The sequence below is a fragment of the Tursiops truncatus genome, chromosome 2 (assembly GCF_011762595.2).
Source record: "Tursiops truncatus isolate mTurTru1 chromosome 2, mTurTru1.mat.Y, whole genome shotgun sequence".
NCBI classification, from domain to species: domain Eukaryota; kingdom Metazoa; phylum Chordata; class Mammalia; order Artiodactyla; family Delphinidae; genus Tursiops; species Tursiops truncatus.
Genome location: NC_047035.1, coordinates 14,830,328 through 14,850,053, shown reverse-complemented (window position 1 = coordinate 14,850,053; position 19,726 = coordinate 14,830,328). Strand labels below are relative to the sequence as shown.

Sequence of the window (19,726 nt, the reverse complement as noted above, 5' to 3'; positions counted from 1 at the left end):
GCTACAAGACAGTGTGGTATTGGTGTAAGTGCAGAAATATAGATCAATGGAACAAAATAGAGTCCAGAAACAGACTCATGTGTGTGGTCAACTGATTTTTTGACAAAAAATATGCAGACAACACAATGGGGGAAAAGAGAGAACAATCAGAGATCCATTTGGAAAACAATGAACCTCGGTCCTAACATCATACCATTAGGAAAATTAATTAGAAATGGATCATAGACCTAAATGTAAGCACTAAAACTACACAACTTCTAGAAGAAAATACCAATAGCTTCTGCGGACAGACATATGTAAAAACCAGTAGAACTATGCAGTTTGTAGACAGATGCTTCAGGTTACTTGAAAAGAGAGGTGTTTTTGGTTTGTCTCTGTTTTGGGGATCGTGGGAAAGGGTTTTTCAATTATTTTGCTGTAGGGTACTCTCCTCAAAATGGTCAGATGACCACAGGTTCAGTTTAATTCTGATAATACTATTTAATATGCCAGTCACTAGGGATCTCACCTAGAACAGCAAGCAAATCTCATAGAATGGTACCCCCCCCCAAAAACTTAAATATTTAAAATTTATACCATGGTTATAATTCTCACCCGTAAAAATTATTACAGTCCCATATACAGATTGTATCAATTAATGGATTAAACTACCAACTACCTGCCAATGTATGAGACGAAGGGGACACAGGGTCCCCACAGTTAAGTGGGACAGACAGAAAACTGAAGAGGCAATGAAAATATACTATGGTGAGTGCTAGGGCAGGGGGCCTAAACGCATGAAAGATGGAGACACCGAACCCAAAAAAAAGCTATCTGGGAAGGCTTCCTGTAGGAAGTGCCGTCGAAGTTGGAATTCAAAGGCACAAACCAGGCCTAGAAGTGATAAAAATCACAATGTGCACATGAACTAAAAAGTAATTTTGATAAAGCACATAATCCTAGCAGGCATGAGATGCCTTTGGACTTCATCTCATGGATATTGGGAAAACCATTAAAGGGCTTTGAGCAAGGAAGTGGTCTGCAGCATAGTGGCTGAGAGCCAGACTCTGGTGTTTCCCATGCGTGTCCTTTACTGCCTGTGTCCCCTGACAAGCTACTTAAGTAAGAAGGAGACAAATGGTATTTATCAGAGTATTTAGAGATTTAACTGAATTAATAAAGGCATTGCTATTTTGAAAATACATGTTAGCCATCAATCCCCTCATCATCATCATCGTCATCAACATGCTCAACATTCCCAGAGCAATCCTGGGGTGGCCTGTGTTGTCTCCAGTCCAGGTAAGATGAAAGCCCGTAAGAATGCGTAAAGACAAAACCAGACCGCATTGGAAGACCTTGACCATCTTTCTGGTCACAGACTTAGCCGGAAGAGCAACCACTGCTCTCACGGTGCTTCCGTTCTCCTTGAACAAATCATGTCAGAGTCACCATTTTGGCAAAAACACCGGAACCACCTAAAATCCTGGGACAAAGACTAGAGAGCCCTGGAAAGTGAAGCGGGCGGATGAGAGTCATGGAACATGCATTCCCCTGGCCTCTAGTACGGCCACGGAATCACCTGCCAGTCAAAGGAGAAATGCAGCCCCACTTTTTCTTTTGCCCAGAGTCCTCTGCCCAAGTGCCTAGAACCTCTAAGCACCAGGGGCGCATCTGGCGTGAAAGGAAACAGAGAAAGGAAGCCAGCCCTCACTGAGCACCTACTGGAGACTGGGTTCTTTTGACCCTCTTGTCTCATTTAAGCTTCAGGGAAGAAGCCTCCTGCATGGTTACAAGTCATGGGGCCACATGGCCTCCATTCAAAGTCTTGCCCCACCGCTAGCTCTGTGGCTTTGGGCAAGTGCCTTACCCTTTCTGTGCCTCAGTTTCCCCACCTGTAAAGTAGGCATAAACATACCTCAGAGGATCATTTTGAAGATTAAACAAGACAAAGTACACAAATTGCTAGCTCAGTGGCTGGCCCATTATATAAGCTCATCATCACCGTCACCACCATGTTCATCCTTCCACCATCCCATCTCACCGCAACGGCATCTTCTTACTAATTATCTCTGAGGCATAGGACCTAACGGGGTCAGGACATGGGGAAATTCTTTCAGCCTATTATGCTTTTTGTAGCTCTCCCTAACTCTGCACTCACCCCTGAAAACATCTTCCTGGTTAATGAACTGTATTCACTTCAAAGACAATCTCACGGACGGAGCTATCCCTCAGCATTAAAAGGTTTTCCCTGAGCTATTTTCTGAACCTCGCAAGACTTCTGGTGTGCAGACTAGGCTCTTCTTCTGAATCCTGGAGCTCGTTCTCAAATGAGCTGCCACTGAACGCTGCCTCGGCCAAGCCCGGCATTTCTCAGTCCTCAGCACTGGCAGTGCGCCTCACGTGCGGCGGGCGGGTGTGCCCCTCTCTGCTCACAGGCTGCCAGGAGCCCGGCTGTGACACTTAACTGTCCTCCCATCTTTTCTCCTTTCCGTCTCCATCCCCAAGTTTCAAGAATGTGGCTTCTGAAAGATGAATCACAGCCACTCTAAAATGTCTGAGAAAGGTATTCTGAGGTCCCTACTGCATGGCTTTTTGGACTCTGGGCTCTGGAGGAACCCGAGTCCACCACTCCTCAGTCCTTCTCCTATCAGCAGGTCGACTTCCTTTCATTTCCTTTGCATTTCCCTCAACGTATTTCAAAGCACGTAAACCCCAGTGCACCCCACCCAATGTGCTGAAATTATACCTAGGCTCCAGCTAGAGAAGAGATGTCATAAGAAACTGGACATTCAAAATCAACCTTAAACTCAGATTTGTGGCTCTCACTAAATCAACTATACTCCAACAAAAATTAAAAAAAAAAAAAAAAGCACGGGCCTCCAGCATCATCCCCTTCTATTAGATCAGTTAAATATCTGGTTCTTCACAGGGAACTCTGCCCAATACTCCGTAATAACCTAAACGGGAAAGGAATTAGAAAAAGAATAGACACATGTATATGTATAACTGAACCACTTTGCTGTACACCTGAAACTAGCACAACATTGTTAATCAACCTACTCCAATATAAAATAAAAATTTTTTAAAATGGCTTTTATAGGAGAGAAGACATACATCTGAGACTCTCAAATCCTGGGATGAGGTGTTAAGGACATCAGCACCAGGGCTCCCAGCCGATCGACCACTTTACCTTAAGTTATACGGTGACCCTAAACTTTCTTACTTTTAACCAGCAAGAAAGCAACACACACACACACACACACACACACACACACACACACAGTCCAATCAAGCAGCACCGCTCACTGTGATCTAAATGTGATCGTCTCCAGAACCTAAAAAAAAAGTTGAAGGCACAAGAGAAACCTTCCTGCAGCTCCGCCCCCCTCAGCTCCGCCCCATCCTGGCTTCCCCAGCTTCCCTCCTGATGCTCAGTTTCCTTGATTTTCACAGCTTGTGAAAGTAACCCCTGCGCTCCTGCTGCCGCCTTTGGAGAGCAGCCCTGGCTAAGCTACCAGAGGCCATAAGCTGAGCAGCAGGTGATTCCGATAATCCTTCCCTTTCCTAAAATTGGCCTTTCCACCTGCTTCCTTGGAAAGATGCTGGGGAGGGGGCTGAGAGAGGGGAGCCTGCTTCCTGCTTGCCCTTCTTCGCCGGTGGCTGGTGCATCCGTACACAGCCTAGTTCTGGGGAGGGGGATGCAGAACCCCGCCTCCCCCCTCCGTCCCATTTTGTTGTTTTGTTTATTACCTAGAGTTCCTCTCTGGAACATTCCAACCAGGGATCATGCAAGCCTTTGAAGATGAGTAATGGTGATCTGACTTCTCCGGACTTAATAACAATTCCTCCACTGGGGTTAAAGATGACTCACAGGGCTTGTCGAAGGGGAACTGCAAAGCAGGTATTTAAGTAGACTCTAGAAGCTGGAATTAGTCTACACAGACACTTTTTATTGGGGGGGTGGGTAGGTGGATGGACTTGACCAGAAGCATAATCCAAAGTTAAGAGATAAGGAGGAAGCAGTGTCCTGCTTGGATTTTTCTGGAAGTAGTGTTTTTCAGAGCACCTGAGACACGATGGCACACCTTGTAGAATGTTCCCCATACGGCAATCTGGGAAAGTCTGAGAAAGATCACATTACCGCTGGTGCTACCAGAGGAGACAAAATGCTGTGGCCTGAGGTTTTGATTAGATGTGCACTGCTGCCTCACAGAAAGAGAAGCATCAGAGCACAGGCAGGGGCTGAGGGGACCCACAGGGAGTCCAGCTCAAGCAACACATAGTGCAGTGAGCACCCTTGGGGCAGGATCGGGTCCCCCCAAGATAAGCGTCTTGGCTGACTGGGGTTCTTGTCAACTTCTGGAGAAGTTTCCTTTCTATGAACTAGTCAGCTCAGAGCCAGACTGAGGCCAGTCTGCACCGAGCAACTGTGCAGATGCTGAGCAGGGAGGATGAGTGGAAAAGACCTAAGTGGCTGCCATCTGGTGACCTGAAGTGAACTGGCTACGAAGGGCAATGACAAAGGAAAAGGCTTTCAAACCATCCAGGACAGCCTCCGACTGCTGGGAGTGCCAGTGGCAGACAGACTAGGTTGGTGGCCGGTGGCCCCCATTCAAAGAGGGGCATCACACAGCCTGGGAGGTGAAAACAAGGGGCTATAAATAGCAGCACACGAGGAAGCTCTATAAACAGAGCCCAGCCACGGAGCAACACGGGGGAGAACACAGGCAGGCTCCGTGCAGACAGGAACCCACGCTCCCCACGCGTGGCAGTGGCAGGACCCCCGAACCTGGGTGATGCACACACACATCCTCACCGGGACACGTGCACACAAACACCCCTCGGTAGGCTGCCCACACTCCAGCACTGCCTGGGCGTCTGCTGCCTTTGAACCTTTTGGTCGAGGGGTCACCTCTCACTTTTTCCAGGCTTTGCACAAAGCCAGCAGTGTAGGGCACGGTGGCTTCACCACCGTATGTATGGAATGCGTCTCCCGTCAGGAGGCGAGGTACTGCATCACTTCCCAGGACAAGAAACATCAGGCAGGGAGGGGAAGGGAGAGTGAGGCAAAGAAGAGCTAAGTGAAAAGAGAGGCCTGGCGTCGGAGACACAAACCTCGGACTGTGTTTCTCAGAAGGCTGAGGAGGGACCCCCCTGGCTCCCCCAAGTGCCTGGAGCGGACGCTCAACAGACACTCACTTCCTTCCGATGGTACTGGTCCAATTTTGGGGGGCTTTACATCCGTCCCACTGAGTATGCCCTAGCTTGGCCTCAAGGGGATTTTACAAGGCTTGGGGTCAGACAGGAAGGTGAATATGAAGGTGATGTTCTATCCTCTGCCCAGTCCTTAAATTTACTTCTCTGCTGCTCCTGCCAATGCGTCTCCTTCCACGACTTTTATGGGCTTCCTTGTTCCTTCCTTCCAGGACCCTGGGACCCCCTCTTGGTGGGGGCCTTCACGAAGGCTACAGCCAGGTTTCTCACAGTGGTGAGAGCGCGGTAGGAAAGCCCTACATGACTCTACAGCTTCAAGACATGAACGCGCTTTGAAAACTCAAATTCAGCATTTCAATGTAAATAAGACTATGGATACCTTGAAAAAAATAATTATTACAGTTTGTGTTACAGTAAAGGAGAGAAGAAGTTCATTTAGCCATGAGAACATTAAAACAATTCACTTCTCAGCTAATCGGGATCAACCCTTTTCCTCTTCTATCTGTGGTCAAGAATCTAGTGATAGGGCTTCCCTGGTGGCGCAGTGGTTGGGAGTCTGCCTGCCGATGCAGGGGACACGGGTTCGTCCCCCGGTCCAGGAGGATCCCACATGCCGCGGAGCGGCTGGGCCCATGGGCCATGGCCGCTGAGCCTGCGCGTCCAGAGCCTGTGCTCCGCAATGGGAGAGGCCACAACAGTGAGAGGCCCGCGTACCGCAAAAAAAAAAAAAAAAAAAAAAAAAAAAAAAAGAGAAGAATCTAGTGATAATGGATTATTATAAAGCTGCTTTTAATGACCAATCCCTTTGCCTTTCCCTGCTTAACTCCATTATTCCAGTTCATCAAGTTATTTCTTTTTTTCTTTTTTTTTTTTTTTTTTTGCGGTATGCGGGCCTCTCACTGTTGCGCAGCATGAGCTCCAGACGCGCAGGCTCAGCGGCCATGGCTCACGGGCCCAGCCGCTCCGCGGCGAGCGGGATCTTCCCGGCCCGGGGCACGAACCCGTGTCCCCTGCATCGGCAGGCGGACTCTCAACCACTGTACCACCAGGGAAGCCCCAAGTTATTTCTTTAAACCAATGATCACTGCGGGCGGCGGCTGGGTGCAAAGGAAGGTGCCTGAACCTTACACAGCTCTGATAAAATCAGTACGCCTGCCTCATGATGAATTACGCAACTCGATTTCAGAAACCATTTCAGACCGTAACTGAATTACAGTCTGGTCTATACTCTTCCTGCAAGAGTCATCTGAGAATGGAGGTTTTTTTTTATTTTTTCTGATTTTGTTTTTTTCATTTCCTTTTAACTTCAAACATCATTTGAAACCCACACTACAGGTTAGCCGCTAGTGAGAGGACTGCACTGGTACACATCTGCTTACGGTGGTGTTTCCTTCTCGGAGGTGTGGGCAGCCGTTATGTCAACTGCCGGCAAGCTGAGTTTAGCAAAGAGAGAATGAGAATTCTGCACCTTCAGGATCAGGTAATGGCAGCCCGCGGCACAGGGATGAGTCTCTCCCGAGAACGCCTGGCTGCATCTCTTGGGTCCTTTAAAAAATGGACCAGGTAAGGAAGGAGCCAAGTTTCCTAAAGCTGTTGGAAGGCTGTGACGAGTAGAAGGCTAGGAGGGATGGTCTGGAACTCCGCATCAAAAGACACCTGGGTAGGGTCTGGGAACAGATGTTCTCCTGTGGGAAACCCTATCAGCTCCAGAAGCGGGGGATTCCCTTTGCTCGGGAGGCCATGCAGCGCTCAGAACGAGGCAGGTGGGCGCCAGCCCTGGTGGGCGTCGCGGCGGGGTGTGCCGCTTCACGCCGCCGTCTCCACGCCGTGAGTTTCATGCACAGGAGGCGGCGATGCAATTGTCCTGCCAGCGAGCTGAGCGGCCCGTGGTGGCTATCTGCTCAACAGGCTTCTGGTGGGGGGTGGAATGTGCCAGAGAAACTAGCCTCAAGTTGGGAGGAGGAGGGGACAGATGTCTGCGTTTGGGTCATTTGTCATCACTTGGGAAGGAGACCTTTCTAACAATGTTGTAGCGCCAGAGGTGGGGAGAAACATCCGATGGTGGAGAGAAGAGAGTTCAAGTTAGGAAAAGAGTTGTCTCAAGCTTGACATTGCTCAAGGGTCAACAGAAGATGAAGACAGGAGCCCTGCTTACGCTAAACCAGCCCTGCCCTTCTGTCTGTGGCACCCTGGAAAGCTGGTGGGGAAGACGCGGGGGGGGGGCACCACAGTGTTTCCATTTTAAGGCTGTTCCAAACTCCTGCATCCCCGCCTCGCCAGATTTTCCTCTCCTCTCTCTTAAATGGTAGCCTGTTATTAATGAGGTCCCCAAGGGGAGAGGAATGGCTAAAAACGGACACTGCTGAGTTCCATGACTGTCAGGCTGGCCCCCTGTAGCCTCTTCTAGCAGAAACTACAAACTCACGGGAACAATTCCTGCAGGACAAAGGGTCTCTCCTCTGGGACTCATTACAGGGTCCACTTCCCTGCCCCCAAGTCTTAAGCCCTGAAATTATATTAGAACTTTCTCATCTTGGAAACACACCTATGCATTCATTCATACATATGCGTAGCTGCATCTCTATGCGCACATGTATGTAGTCATGCACTGAGGTAGTTTAAAGTGATTCTATAAGGGAAGGTTGGCTTGAGCATTAGTTCTTCCTATGGCCTGGTATATAAAGGAGAAGGTTAAGTTCACAAACTATGGTGCTGTAGGCTATAGAAATATCTACTCACAACCTGCTTGTATCTCAGGGGGAGTATTCAAAAGCATCATGGCACTGGCAGCATCAATGTCAGGATCTGGAAAAATCAACCAATAAACAACATTATTTACAACGGGGCCGGTGTGTGTGGGTGTTTTTCCCCCTGCACGTTACAGTTTATGAATGCAACAGAGAAAAAAAATTCCAGGAACTAGAGGAGCTATCCCAAAGGTGACTTTTCTTCCCATTTGGATTTGCAAGGAAGAATGTTATTCTAGAGTGAGACTTAAGGGGCATGTTAGCAAGTTTTTCAGATAAAGCACGGCTTTTTTTTTCGCAGTTTGCTGATTTCATAATTTGCACTGTATGTTCCTGATAAGTTGCTGATCTTTTCACCCGCACAGCTTTGTCCCCGGGGGTGGAGGAGAGGAGAGTGGGGTGACAATAGAAAGTTCAGCCGCCGGAATCTTTAATGAACCAGGGAAGCTCACAGCACCAAGAAAAGAAAGCACTAAATACACCTGCATCTAGTGAGATACAAACAAGATATTCGGTCATTTCCATTTGTCAGCAGAATGTAAACTGTATTTTATGAGGTTGTCGCAGCAGTGGTGGAGGCGGTGAAGGCATTAAACACACACACACATCAATATAAAGAAAAAAATTAAAGTTCTGATGTTGAGGGGACAACATTTGTTTCCACATCTATTATTGCTTTTAATATGGGACAAAAAAAAAAACAACTCATCACTTCATTGCTATCAGTCTTAATAGGTTTCTGAATCCTTTCTGATCCACCGGTTGACAGATGGCAGGTTATATACAGACAGAAAAATATTATCCTTTTATAACTAAATTCATTTTCCTCTGAGAAACAGCAGCTCTGCTGCTATGGAAATGAAAGTCACCATGGCAACAGTAAACAACCCCCAAGAATGGTCACTGAATAGGCTGAAAAGAACATCTGCCCCAGCCCAGCGTCCCAGCTGCCCTGGGGTAAAATTCGCTAATAGTGCAGCGAGGCCGAGTGACAGGAGCTGCCGCTTGAGCCAGGTCCAAATAAAGGAAGTCGACATCCAAATGCCTGCCCTTGAAGATTACTACCTCCGCGTCCACTAAACCGATGACTAATGACGGGGTGCGGGGTGGCGGGGTCGCACTTGTCAGTTTTCGTATAAATTACATACCAAAAAATTCAATTTACTGCTAATGGCTCCATGGCACTTTATCTGGGGTTTTATGTTAGAAAATAACTTTTTTACCGTTTAAAAAAGTACATGTTTCATAACTTTATATGTGCAGTTTAATTCCAGGGGAGTAACGTGATACAGTATAAAGCCCTACCAGTGATTAATAATACGGTTGACTCTGGTTTCAGAAGAGTGTCTCAAAACAGAAAAAAACCCAAAAAACAAACAAAGGCAAAGGAACTTGACTCTTCAGGTCTTTTTCTATTTTGCCTGCAGGAGGTCCATTACTTACACTTCATAATGGAGTGAAATTTTATTTTAAGAAGTATATTGTAGGAGAAACAGGTAGGTTAACTTATTTGACAACTCCTGGGGTGAAACTCCTAAAACAGTCATCGATTCCCACTGATGTTAAAATATGTATATTAGTTGAATGATGAACCAAAAAACTTAAAGTTCCACTCAGTGCTCCCAGGGTTGCCGCTGTCCCTGCCCTCTCATGTCCCCACCAGGACAAAGGGCTCGCAGTGTCAGGGTACTGCTGGTACCCCACAAGCCATAGGCAGCAAGGCTGAGGCCTTCCTCTCTTAGTCCCTCTCTTTGGAAAGGGCCTTTCCTTTCTCAGGAATGAGAAAACGTGCCTGTTTCCCCTCGCCAAGCAAAGGTTCTTTGCCATCTTCGAGAATGCAAGTGCTGCAGGCAACCCAGGTTTGGCCTGGCTGGACGGTCCCCAGGCCACTCTCATTGGTGTTTTCCTGAGTGACCAGGAGGTTTGATGCGGGCAGAACAAGAGGAAATATAGTTAAGAAGTCTGGAGTCTTTTCCTACTTATTTTGCCAGAAAACTAAAGAAAGCAGTTCCGTACTCTTCAAAAACACATTCGACCTCAGGAGGAAGGTGTAAAGGGCCACAGATAGAAAGATGTAATGAAAGAAGGAAAAAGAAGGGAGAGAAAGAGAACTTTAAAGGGCAAGAGTATTAACATCACGTGGATTTCACCGAACCTAAGTGGGGCAGCCCCAAGGGCAACATGGGAACATCCACCCATGACCCCTACCCCCACCCCACCCAGCCAAGCCAAAGAAACATATAATCTAAGTAAAGATAGGATGCTTTAGGACAAGTCCTCCAATCCTTCCTTCCAACCAGATTTGCCATGCCTGAGGCCGCCACAGATAAGAATTCTGTTGCTACCTTGGCACTCCTGCTGGTCTCCAGGCATCTGGGGCAAATGTAACACCCAGTCTTCTCATTATTTCATGCATAATCAATTCCTAAGCCCCACTCTCCATTCTGAACGGGTCAGTTCCTGCTCATGAAGCCCCAGGAGCAGAACGGAATGGAGGGCAAGGCACGGGATTCCTCCCTCATGCTATCTTGGCAGGTGAATCGGCAAACATGAGAACTGTAAATGGTATGAGAAAACGTGATCACGAGTTTGTGCAGGTGTGTACACCCTGGCACGACAGTGCCAGCCCTTCCCTGGGGGATACAGTGAGTGTCATCCCTGGCGTACTGGTTGACGAGCCTGACAAATTTTATACCAGCGCTACCACCACCATAATCAAGGTAAAGAGGAGAGTGAAGATACAGATTTCCATCACCCCGAAGTTTCCTTGTGCCCCTTTGCTGTCATCCCTACCCTTGCTCTGGGCAACTACTGGCTCGCTTTCTGTTATTAATCCAGGCTGTGGTGTCAGCAGTTCATTCCTATTACCGTTACTGTCAAGTAGTACCCCACTGTATGGATACACTACAATTTGTTTATCCATCTACCCGTAGATGGACATTTGGGTTGATTCCAGTTTGGGAACTTACAGAAAAAGCTGCTGTGAACTTCTCTACCAGTCTTCTGAGAACAGCTTTTCATTCCCTTGGGTAACCGCTGGTAAGTGTACGTTTAACTTTACAGAGGATTGATTCTCTTTTCCAAAGAGGCTGTACCACGTATGAGTTCCAGTTGCTCCACATTTTTGTCAATCTTTTAAAACTTGAGCCTTTCTAGATGTGTTGTGGTATTTCCTGGTGGTTTTAACTTGTATTTCCCTACTGACAAACGATGTTGAACATCTTTTCATGTGCATAATGGCCATGTGTAGATCTTTTTTTGTGGAAAGACTGTTTAAGTTTGTGCCTGTTTTTTCATTGGGTTGTTAAATTTCTTACGATTGAATTGTAAGGCTTCTTTAAACATTCTAGATAGAAGTCCTTTGCAAGATATATTTTTCTGAGTCCTCGGTCTGTCTGTTCAGCTTCTTAATAGTGTCTTTTAATAAGTAGAAGTTTGAAATTTTTGTAAAATCCAATGTATCGATTTCTTTTATAGCTCAATGCTTTTTGTGTCCCAACTAAGAAATCTCTGCCTACCCCAAAACTGCACAGAATTGTCTCCTGAGTGGCATCTTTTTGTCTCATTTGTTAGTGTATCAAATATAACATTATCTGGGTTCAATACTCAGATACAGATAAATGAAAATGGAAGTAATCAACCAGACCTCTTTCTTGATCCAGTAAGCTGCTTAAGCACAGATCTCCCAGAACTGTACAGATCAATGCTAGAAGGGCCAGCTTTGGCTCCAGGTGTGTTGGAGAAACACCAGACAGCCCGAAAGAAGCCTCAATCAGCCACGTTTCTATGTCAAAAAGTCTCTCGGATCCTCTACTAAACATCTGACACACCTTTACACTTGTCACACCCAGGCATCCTGTGCGTGTTTCAGTCTTCAGAGCCGAAAACCACCCATCCCTCCTCTCTAAAGAGATGCTACAATATTACTAAAATGTCTAAGATTTTTTCCCTTAAAAAAAAAATCAAGAAAGTAATGCATGCCCACTGTGAACAAAAAGTATACACTAGGGGGGCTTCCCTGGTGGCGCAGTGGTTGAGAGTCCGCCTGCCGATGCAGGGAACACGGATTCGTGCCCTGGTCTGGGAAGATCCCACATGCCGCGGAGCAGCTGGGCCCGTGAGCCATGGCCGCTGAGCCTGCGCGTCCAGAGACTGTGCTCCGCAACGGGAGAGGCCACAACAGTGAGAGGCCCGCGTACCGCAAAAAAAAAAAAAATAAAAATAAAAATAAAATAAAAAAATATATATATATACACTAGGTGGATATAATTTGAGAAATAAATGCCTTCCCCATAGACCCACTCCCAGATTCACATTTTCTTGTACATATGTCCAGAAACTGTCTACACAAATACAGGTGTTTATATATATTCACTGAAATACCAGCACACATACGCTTACACATGCACACATATCTATTCTTTAAAAATTGGTTCATGTGGAAAACACTCTTCTGAAGATAACTTTGTCCCCCTACTTTTCACTTAATGACAGATCTTGGCACACTGTTATATTAGTATACATAAGCCGAAGTTTTTTTGTGGTGACTTTTTCATGCATAAAAACACACCACAGTGTTCGTACTGACATTCCCTCGCCTTTACACCGCAGACTCTCAGAAGGCAGACACAAAGCGTTTGTAACGGGAAACCTGCGCCCAGCACACTGCTTTCTCCCTACAAATCCTGAGCTCCTGAAAGTACCGCCTTAGCACAGCAATCCCCATCTTCTCTCCCGGCCCCCCTCCCCATGAGGACCCAGCACGGCCCCCATCTCTCCCTGCTCTGCCATGCACAGCTCTTACTTCTCAACCTCTCTCTGGGGCTCACCCCCAGCTGCCACCTTGGTGACGTGTTAGTTTTCATGAGCACACTTTGGGTGTCCCTAAAAGCCTCTCAATCCCTGTGCTCAGGAGAGAGCTGGCAGTGGCCTGTGTCCTTGGGTAGCCAAGGGGCTTTCTGATGGAAGCACATCTTCCTGGTGGGATGCTTTTGACCAAGGATGCTTGTTCTGGAGCTCTTTGGCTGGAGCTGTTTTAGGGGACCGGGCAGCTGGTCTGGAGTCAGGGATGCTCTGCTTCGGAGGCATGGTTGATTCTGACAGATGAAAGGTCCAGGACCAGATTCGGGGAGGAAGAGCTGCATGTTGGCTGCGTCAAATTTTTCCCTGGGCTTAAAAAGAAGGAATTCTACCCCCAAGATGGTTCAATCCAGCTTACCAGCATAAGAAAAGAGGAAGAAGATATTTTGGCCAGGAACTCTTTCTAGGAAAGAAGATCCACCTGGCAGAAGTATCCTTTATGTTGTATCTCTGGGGAATGTCGGTGAGGCAGAGGGGGACAGGAGAACAGAGCAGCGCAACCCTCTTTATTTTTGGAGGGGGTGGGGGCGTGTTTCACAGCAGTACCGAGTTCAGCGTCCTAATACCAGAGGCCGTATCATTTACCACTCGGTTAATTCAGTAAAACATCAAGAGTGCCATCACGGATGCTTAATGACCATCCTTAAAACCCAGCACATCTCAAATCCCATATTTAAAAAAATTCCTCCTTTCTCATGCTTCAGTAACAAATGTTACTTCTCCTCTGGCCTGGCTCCCAGCGGCCCATTTCAATTTTCATCTTCAATACAGTTGTCTTATCACATTGCCTCTTCTCTGTACTATGAGACTGAAAAACGGTCACACATCTTACAGATGTTTTCAAATCCTCTTTCTCCTGAAGGTATATAGACAATTATGTTATCCTACAGTGAAATAACAGGTAACAAAGTTTCCAGAACCAACGGTTCAGCTGTTTGGATTTAAAAAAAAGAAAAAAAAAAAAAAGATTGTGCTTCATTTTACCAAAATGTGGAGACAGTTTCTTCTGGGCACCGGGAGGAGGCTTTTCCTTTGCGAGTATCATGGGAAGAGCACAAGGCGAGGCACGAGTGTTCTTGGGTTTGAGTCTTGGGGCTGCTGCTGATCAACATGTGACTTTCACTTTGCTGGGTCTGAGCTCATTCCTTTTAAAAGGGTGATGGGTGGCTACAGACAGGGGAGGGGCTGAACTGCTTTTAAATCTCATTCCACAGAGTTCCTGGCTCCACCCACAAGGCCCCATAATGTCCCCTGACTTTTTCCTCCCTTTCCAGCTCACGGCTGCCGGAACTATGGACTCCAAGGAGTATCTACCAAATGGGGCATCTGCTCCAAGGCCTTTGGAGGCAGTTAACACTCTTAGCAAGGCTGGAAGACTATCCTAGTGTCCCTGGAGTGTGGTGGGCTGTCATTCTGGGCGTCTGCTGGGTCCACTTCAGAGCAATCCATTCGGCCTGGCATGGGTATGTTGTGGGTTCTTGGTGCGGCTTCTGTTTATATCCATGCCCCTTCCTCTAGGATCTGGGGTCATAGGGAAGTGACTGCAGAGACCATCTGTTTTAACAAACTAAGAATACAAAAGATGGCCAGAAACCCCTGGTTCAATCCTCACCGCTATAGAAAGGCTGCAAAAATGTGAGTACCAGCCTTAGCATCTCTGAGTTGACCAACCTAACAAAACAGTGATAATGAAACTTTTCCCATAGATAAAGCCTGAGAACAACCAACAATCATAGCTCTCTTAGAAATCACGGTTTCTCTATTTCTCCCTGCTCCCTTTCATATCTGAAATGTTTTACGGGATGATAAAAGGTCTTTATGTAACTGAATAAAAGAGATCCAAGAAGCATTAAAAAAAAGCCAAACAATGGATGACAAACACTCGGCCAAAAAACTACTGGACATATGGACACAGTACACATTCAATCAGATGCACACACCAAGGTGCTCATATTCTCTCTGACATTCTTCACAAGAAAGTGAGCCCTGCTACAAGGGCTCCTCCCTCTCTGCCTTTTCACTGCTGTACCCCCAGCACCTAGAACAGTGCCTGGAGCACAGGGGGTGCTAGAAAAATAGATGTTGAACATTTGAATGCACACCTCATCCAATCCAACTGTCTGATGCTCCCAGGGCATAAGCCTCTGGATGTGCAGTGGAATCCCCAGGAAACTCCAGAAAACTAAATGTCAGGCCCCATCCCAGATGACACTGAGTTTTGTAAAAATTTATCAGGGGGTTCTGATGTGCAGGAAAGGGAAAGAGCCTCCTTTAGTAGGGGATTTGAATTCCAAAGCATTTGAGGATGGCAAGTGCTCCCTAGAGATCCTTTATCATCTATAACTTTCCTAGATCTCTTTGCTTTGAAATATCTTTATCCATTTTCCTGTAATTCTGCATGAGAGTGACATCTGAAAGTATTTAATGAATCCCTGAAAATGGAGGAAAAAAATACTTGGATAACTTTTAGGGCTAAGGGAACAAGAAATAGATGAAAGCAAATACACAAGCAAGAAAAGAAATAAAAATCTCAATAAGGTGTCCACTTCCTGGGGCATTCTGAGTAGATACGCATGGTTTCATTATGCACATTCCGTAAACTCCATGAGTCAGTGGTTCTCAATCAGGGATGATTCTGCACCCCTTCCCTCGTATGGCAATGCTGTCTGCCCCTTGGACGGCAACGTCTGGAGGTGGCTTTCACTGTCATGACTGGGTGGGACGGGGAGGATGCTACTGGCACCTAGCGGCAACACTTAACCCAGGGATGCTATCCAGCATTCTACAGTGTACTGACAGTCCCCCACAACAAAGAATTATTGGATTCAGAATGGGAATAGTGCTGAGGTTGAGAAACTCTGTATTAAGCTTACATGTACATGTGCTATGGTCAGGAAAAACAGTTCTTCGAGCCAAATTATCTCAAATAGAATACATCAAAAGTAAACAAATTGACATGAAATTCACTCTGTTGTTGATGTCTCTTTTTCTCCCCTTTTTGCAAAATCCCTAGGTGTCGGTTAACAGAGATGGGATATCTACATTTGTGGCTTTGAAACCACTGAAGTAGGAGTCACACGCTTTGGCTGCTGTTGCAATCGATCAAGACATCTGCACCAGCCGCCTCTGATCTCAAAGGCAACAGAACGGGCTGGGGCGGGCCAGGGGCGGGCGGCGGTGCTGTCAGATCTACTGAGGTCATTTACCAGGAATATTTTTTCCACCTCCCTTCTGGCTGGAGGTGATTAAGATGGTATTCACCACGGCTACATATCTGCGAGGCTCTCACAGCCAGACGAGGGAAAGTGACACCAATGAGCCCGGTGGACGATCTTCACGATGGATGGGGTTTTAGGGAATAACAGCCTCACACAAAAACTGACTCCAAGTTGTGACTTTTAAAAAACTATCTTTAGGGGCTTCCCTGGTGGCGCAGTGGTTGAGAGTCCGCTTGCCAATGCAGGGGACACGGTTTCGTGCCCCGGTCCGGGAAGATCCCACATGCCGCGGAGCAGCTGGGCCCGTGAGCCATGGCCGCTGAGCCTGCGCATCCGGAGCCTGTGCTCCGCAACGGGAGAGGCCACAGCAGTGAGAGGCCCGCGTACCGCAAAAAACAAACAAACAAACAAAAACTATCTTTAGGATGAGAGTTGGAGCTAGAGAACACCAAGAGTAGTCCTGCTTCTCCAAAAGATTAAGTGAAAAAACAAACAAACAAACAAAAAAAACAACCTCCAAACTTGCTACACTGAAGAAATGAATTGAGTTAAAACTAACAATTAAACAAGTTGAAACGAACAGTTGTTTGTTGTCACAAAAGAGAATCTAAATGAGGTCGGGGGCGAACTACAGGATGGATAAATTCTACTTGCATTTTAGGATTATTAGGCTCCCATTCACACAGCTTCTTCCTCAGCTTAAACCCAGTGACGGGTGAGCTCTAAATGAGAGATTTACTGGCTCTGAGGGGCAGCATCATGGTCAACTCTGCAAATCAGGACCACAGTTCTACAAGCCAGCTTCCCAACCAGGGACATCCTTCTAACGCCTGTAAATTGCCCATTGATTACGCTGATTCTATTTCATGCAGAAGGGATTGGAGGGAAAGCACCTGGAAGGTTAAGTGCTGAGCTCAGGGTGCACCCTGGGCTGGGAGTCAGGTGACACGGGCTGTCACCTCTGTAAGTCTCAGACGCCCTGCTTCTAATGTGATGTTAGGGAGGCTGAGCTGCCGGCCCTCTGGGGCCTCGAACTCTCTGCGAGTCACTCACTTTTGCTGCTGCTTCCCTCCCTGCTTGAGAAGTAAAAGCAAGCTCCTTGACACTCCTCAGGCCAGACGCTTCCATCCTTCTGCTTTTCTCTGGAGAACAAGAAACACTTTAACTTTGTTGTGTTCTGAGTCGCTTAATTCAAAAGTCTCCTTTGCTTCTTCAGAGGTCTGCATTTCATTCCCTACTTTTCCAAGTCTGTGCTTCCAATGAAAGCAATGCCACCACCCTCTCCTGGCTCACTTCAGGTTCACCCCTCTCCTCTCAGCCAAGACACTGTCACACCAACACCTCACATCGGCGCTCTGAAGTTTCCCCACGATGAATGTCTGCGTCTTTAATATCTTTGACGAGTTGATGGAACTCTTTCTAGCAGCTGCCTGGGAGCGAAGGGAAAGGAACCACGCGGACCAAGGTGGACAGTACAAAGGGTTCAAAATTCTAGAACTGGAGCATGTGGGCAAAGGTGACAGGAAACCCAGAACGGGTTATGACTTCTGTCCTGTGAGATGTAACCACTACTTAAGAGGCAAGGAGTTCTGGTTTGGTTCTGTTTGGCTTGTTCAACTGTTCTACAGCTGCTTGTCTGCTGGGAGTTTCTAAAAAAAACTCTTTTTAAACTTCTTGTAGGTGAATGAGAAACTACACATTCCTCGGAAGTGCCTTCCCCTTTGCGTCTCATTCAGCTGTAGATCTCTGCTTACTGCATGCTCTGACTTTTGCCTCTCTGGGGATGCTGTACATGACAACCATGAGCACAGGAGACATCCGGGGATTCTGTAGAGGGGCTTCTGATGCTGGGAGGGAGGACTGAAGGGGATACATGCTGCAGCCTTTTAGACTCTGGAATTCTTTGCTTTGAAAACCTTGTGTTTGCTCCTGGCTTCTTCAACCAGGGATAGAGCAAAAGCCCACCACCCAGCTGGGACCAGGAAGACAGCCCTGGGTATGGAAGGCTTCCAGGGGCAGGAACGGGAATGGGGTGCTCCCAAAAGAGCCCTGAGAACCGGAAGGCCTGGCCACACTGATGTCTCGGAGGAAGGATGCACCAAGTCCAGAAACCAGAGGCAGAACCAGGCTGGGGATCCCTGAGACAGGAGCTAAAGGCCCAGGGGGACAACAGGAGCCCCAGAGGGCTGGACGCATAACAGGCGGAGGTGGCAGGGGAACTCCAGGGCATCTAGCTTAGCCGGTTTCCCCCTCCCCATGCTGCGAGCTCGTCTTCCCCAGCTATCACTTCTTCCCACCTACTGGAAAATCAGCTCCTGCACAGTCCCCACCCTAGAAACCACTTCCACCTCTAGGAAAGGTCACAGGATTTCTGGCAACTCCTGCACAAACTCTTCCACGGCTCCAGCCGTTCTCATGGTGGCCCGGTCCCCACCAGGCATGCAATGCTTGTTGTTGCTGACAATTGAATATTTCCATTTGCACGGCATCTCCAATTAGCTCTGTCTTAAACTGGGTAGATGTGCAAAGCCCCTTTTCCAGAAGCAGAGATTCCATCTCAGAGTGACACCGGCAGGTGTGTTAGTGAAAGTAAACATCACACAGAAGGCTGACATCAGTGTTCCAAGGCACAAAGCGACTGCTTGCCCAGCTTTCAACTGTCTTCCTCCCTAATGTTCAAGGGATGAAGAACTGGAGGAAGTTAACTCTAAACACAAGGCTTACTTTGTCTGGGAATGTATGTATTATGCTGACTCAAAAGAATTTCAAAAGGAACAGGGAACCATTGATTTTCCCAGATCTGACAGGCGACTGTCATCAGATAGGACACGTCAGAACTAAAAGTTACCCCTCAGGAATTCCCTGGTGGTTCAGTGGTTAGGACTCCGTGCTTTCACTGCCGAGGGCCTGGGTTCAATCACTGGTCGGGGAACTAAGATCCCACAAGCAGTGCGGCACGGCCAAAAAATAAAATAGAATAGAATAAAATAAAATAAAATAAAATAAATAAACCTTGCCCCGTGCTTTCCACATCAAGTCTACCATATTGAATCGCACACACCATTCCATGCAACGCGTTACCATCTGTGTGTCCCTGTGCCATAAATCAGTGGTCCCCAACCTTTTTGGCACCAGGGATGGGTTTCATGGAAGACAATTTTTCCACGGACTGGGGGGTGGGGGGATGGTTCAGGAGGTAATGCGAGCGATGGGGGGCGGCACATGAAGCTTTGCTCGTTCGCTCGCCTGCCGCTTACCTCCTGCTGTGCAGCCCGGTTCCTAATAGGCACTGGTCCGTGGCCCGGGGGTTGGGGACCCCTGCCATAAACGATCATTCAGTTGAGTTGAAAAAGGGTTTTCCCATGCTGAAATCAACTTCCTTACCAGAGAGCTGCTCCTCAAGAACCTGGAAGAGGAGACCACTGCCACTCTGGACCCTAATCTCCACCATCAGGTTAACTCCACAGCTGGGCAACGGTTATGCCCTGGGAGCGATGCCCAGCATTTCCCTTTCTTTTACTTCAAGACAAGTCAGAGGGTGTTCTAAGAACCCATCTGCAGTCAGAGGATGTGGGTAGGGGCGAGGGGAACAAATTAAAAATAAAATAATTCACCTGCTACAGCCCATTGGTTATACCATCCTCAGAGAGGGATTCCCTGGGAGGCTGGAACAGAGCCTGCGGTTAAGTAGTGATGGGTGGCTGGACG

The 19,726-nt window shown here is 47.3% G+C and overlaps 1 protein-coding gene across 13 annotated transcripts in view; it reads right to left on the bottom strand.

The window, feature by feature from the left end:
• Positions 1-19,726, bottom strand: part of FOXN3 (forkhead box N3) — a 405,842-nt gene that overhangs the window by 26,844 nt on the left and 359,272 nt on the right. For 9 of the 13 annotated variants that reach the window (XM_073800140.1, XM_073800137.1, XM_019919459.3 and 6 more), the window contains one exon: positions 7,933-7,998. The exons of 2 other annotated variants lie outside the window; for them this stretch is intronic. In XM_073800140.1, coding sequence (XP_073656241.1) covers positions 7,933-7,998 — 66 coding nt within the window. The remainder of the gene's footprint in view (positions 1-7,932; positions 7,999-19,726) is intronic. 2 more of the 13 variants (XM_033850746.2, XM_073800139.1) reach the window with 1 other exon arrangement.